The sequence below is a fragment of the Morus notabilis genome, unplaced genomic scaffold (genome assembly GCF_000414095.1).
Source record: "Morus notabilis unplaced genomic scaffold, ASM41409v2 Scaffold404, whole genome shotgun sequence".
Lineage (NCBI taxonomy): Eukaryota > Viridiplantae > Streptophyta > Magnoliopsida > Rosales > Moraceae > Morus > Morus notabilis.
In genome coordinates, this window is record NW_010362549.1 from 622,085 (window position 1) to 626,256 (window position 4,172).

The following is a 4,172-nucleotide window of genomic DNA, read 5'->3' on the forward strand; positions in this document are numbered from 1 at the left end:
CTGAAATCAATCTCTAAATAAAACTACCAAACGCATTTTTAGAAATAATTCAAAAATGAAACTAAAAACGTTTTCATTTTCATTTTCGTAAAGAAAATAAAAACGTTTTGGAATCAATTCCAAACGCACCCAAAGTTTCTTTTTTCTCCCTCTATTCATTGTTGTTTTGGGTGTGTTCATTTGCACAATCTCAAGTCATGACTTGAATTGTGTACATGAAAGAAAAATATTATAATAAAAAAATTAAATTTAAAATTATATAAGAGAAAATACTGTGACAATAAAGCTTAAGGTATGAAATGAATAAGTTCTTTTTTTTTTTTTTGCTTGCACATCCGTGCACAATTTTTCAAAACGCAAGTTGCACGAGTTTTATGTAAAACGAAATAAAACAAACGAACAACATTTCGTTGGAAATATCACTAAAAAATAGGGAATTTTTTTTTTTTAAAAATAACTATTAAAAAGATTATTTTAAACTGTCAGATTTATATAAAATATTATTTATTTTGTATATTTTTTAATCAATCTAATTTGATTTTGATCTTATAAACAAAATGTTGAACTCAAGTGCAAAACGACATGTATTTTTAATGTCGTTTGTATATTAATTTTGCTTTTGTTTTCTCATATATAATATATATATCGAAAATAGTAGAAAATAGGTAAATATGAAAAGTTTAAAAAAGTATATAGGTTGATTTTTAGTTATAGAAATTAATAGGCCATAATTTGTCAAGTTATGGTTCATAACCAGATAAGTTATGGTCAAACTTGTCAAGTTATGGTTCATAACCAGACAAGTTACGGACAAAAACTGTAATTTAACATATTTATTAACTTATGTAAACTATTGACCTATTAATTATAATTTATCTTAAGTCTTAACATATTTTCTTCTTTCTCTCTCTCTATATATATATATATATATATATATATAACCGGATCTATATATAGACCGTGCCATATATATGATCATATACAAAGTTTCTTTTTTCTCCCTCTATTCATTGTTGTTTTGGGTGTGTTTATTTACACAATCTCAAGTCATGACTTAAATTGTGTATATAAGAGAAAAATATTATAGCAAAAAAATTAAATTTAAATTTATATAAAAAAAATACTATAATAATAAAACTTAAATCATAAAATGAACAAGTACTTTGTCTTTTTTTTGCTTGCACATCCGTGCACAGTTTTTCAAGAACGCAAGTTGCACGAGTTTTATGTAAAACAAAATAAAACAAATGAACAACATTTCGTTGGAAATATCACTAAAAAATAGGGAATTTTTTTTGAAAAATAAACTATTGAAAAGATTATTTTAAACTATCAGATTTATATCAAATATTATTTATTTTGTATATTTTTTAATCAATCTAATTTGATTTTGAAATAGATATAATGATAAAAAAAAAAATGTGTCCTACTGACCCATCGTAGAAAGACCTGAGTATGGAATAACTATAATTAAATTGAACGGCCATGGGTTGATTAATTTTGGTGAAAGGTCCAATACTACTTTCCTCTAACGTACAGTAAAACGTCCTTTACAGCTTCAAGGCATGAAAAAAACAAAAAACAAAAAAAAACGTGCCAGAGTTTGCATATAAACGTAATTGGAAGAAGTTTTTGACTTTGGCACTAATTAGCAATCATGAAACATGCACCGTAATGACAAGAAAATCATGTGGAAAACATTACTATGAGTTCTCAAATTATCTCGTTCACTTCACTGATTTAAATTTAAAATTCGAGTTGAGATGTGATTTTATGTGAGAATTTTTTACTGTAGTAAAAAAGTTAGATGTGATTGTTTGTGAGAGTTTTTTACTGTAAAAAAACTTAAATTCTAAACTCGAATCAGCGAAGTGAACGGGAATTTAATTTGTTCTCCAAGAACAAACGTTATACACATATACGTACAGTATAAAACGTCCTTTACAGCTTCAAGCCTAACGTGATCTACAGTTTCTTACTCACGGTCATAGAAGTACTAAAATTTTTGTTTTTGAAAAATTAAAGAAAAAAAGAGCAAATTTGTCTTGAATCTCTCCCCACTTTTTCAATATTAATAGTATCTGGTGTGTTTAACATGAACTTAAAACTTTCTTGTAATTAAGAAAATAATTCTTATCAGAGGAAAAAATTTTCTTTTTGGAGAATAAGTACATGTAGATAAGCTTTTACTTATTTATTTGTTTATTTATTTGTATTATATAGTTGGATTGACAGATTTTGTCCATTGAGTAATTTTCTCAATTAATAGCCAACTTTGAGGGCAAAAAAAAAAAAAAAAAAAAAAATGGTCTAAAGGGGGGCTACATTGGTTAGGTCCATAGTCTTAATTAACAGCAAATAATACAATTTTCAACCAAATTCATCAGCTTAAACTGTCCTTTATTAAGTGGCGGCCTCCTCAATTTCCTTGCACTTGCACTACACAAAAAACTGCATCAACAATATATTGTTTTACATTGCTGTTCGTGATCTTTCAATAATAAGCACACACATACATGTAAACATTTGTTCTAACTTTAACTATTAAGACACGGTTGGAAAACCACTGCATCTCAAAAGCTCAAACTTGTGAGAGATGGGCCAACAATAGTTTTAACATTCCCCCTCACGTGTGGGACACACACGTGATGATTTAAGAAGGAAGAAGAGTGCACGGAGGATCGAACACACGACCTCTGGCTCTGATACCATATTAAGACACTGTTGGGAAACCACTGCATCTCAAAAGCTCGAACTAATGAGAGATGGGCCAACAATAGTTTTAACACTCCCCCTCACGTGTAGGATACACACGTGATGATTTAAGGGAGGAAGAAGAGTGCACGGAGGATCGAACACACGATCTCTGGCTCTGATACCATATTAAGACATTGTTGGGAAACCACTGCATCTCATAAGCTCGAACTTATGAGAGATGGGCCAACAATAGTTTTAACACTCCCCCTCACGTGTGGGCTGGACAATGGGCAATCGTGTGGGTAAATTAATTGGAAAGCCCAACACGTGAATATTTAAGCCCGAGATATATTAAAGACCCAACACGTGATGACAATTTAAATGGGGATAAAGAGTGCAATTACGGGGGTTTGAACTCAGGACCTCCCGCTCTGATACCATATTAAGACACTGTTGGGAAACCACTGCATCTCAAAAGCTCGAACTAATGAGAGATGGGCCAACAATAGTTTTAACATTAACTAGTACTACTTGTGTAACACTTTCGAAACACATGGAAACCGGCCAAGTCCCCCTAGCACGTTCCCGGGTCAATCAACCATGCGCCGCTTGTAAAATGCTTCGCCGGAGATGTGACAACAACTGCGCGCTTTCACCATATTTTCCAACTGAAGAGATCGAGAAATTCGCCTGCGTTCATAAGGTTTTTGGTGCTAGTAACGTTATCAAAATGATCCAGGTATGCATATAGCTAGTATCATAGAATTATATGTTATTAATCATATCTCTGAATATCAGATCACATCTTAATTTATCGTCTATTTAGTTACACACCCTATAACACAATTTCCCTAGTATTACATGTACTACTACGAATATTGTTTTATTTCTACATGTTTAGTTGGTTTTTGTGACGACCCTCCTATGAGGCCGCCACTGTAACTTAAACTTTAACTTGTACTTACTGGGGTTTCTTAAAATATGCGGAACATTTTTTTTTTTATATAATAAGGAATACTTTCATAATTTGTAACAATAATTTCAAATAAGTGAATCACTAAATTTCTTAAAGCTTTTCTTAATTTTAGTTAAGATAAAACCTTTTAGGAATATCCTTCAAATGGAATAGCATTTGAACTCTTGTTTTAAATACTCTTTAAAAGCTTTTCTAAAACTAGTCATTTCAATCGGCCATCTCATTTGACTTTAAAACGGATTTCGTGAGAAATCTTAAATTCAAGTACATCTTAAAGTCCTTCTAAAATTACTCATTTAAATCGTCATGTTTAAAATTCATTTATTTGTTGCATGTACTGTAACATTCTAAAACTTAAATACTCAAAACTAGGGTTGTTAGCTACAACCTTGGTTTTCTTAACATACATATGTACGTATACTTTTTAAACATACATACTTGAAACTTTTGAATCATATAGACATATACATGATTTTTCTTAAACTTACTGCGGAAAATA

The 4,172-nt window shown here is 30.4% G+C and overlaps 1 protein-coding gene across 1 annotated transcript in view; it reads left to right on the forward strand.

The window, feature by feature from the left end:
* The first annotated feature begins 3,250 nt into the window (after positions 1–3,250).
* The window catches only part of LOC21406245 (LOB domain-containing protein 1), a 13,943-nt gene continuing 13,021 nt past the window's right edge, over positions 3,251–4,172 (forward strand). The window contains exon 1 of the mRNA XM_010102413.1: positions 3,251–3,436. Coding sequence (XP_010100715.1) covers positions 3,251–3,436 — 186 coding nt within the window. The remainder of the gene's footprint in view (positions 3,437–4,172) is intronic.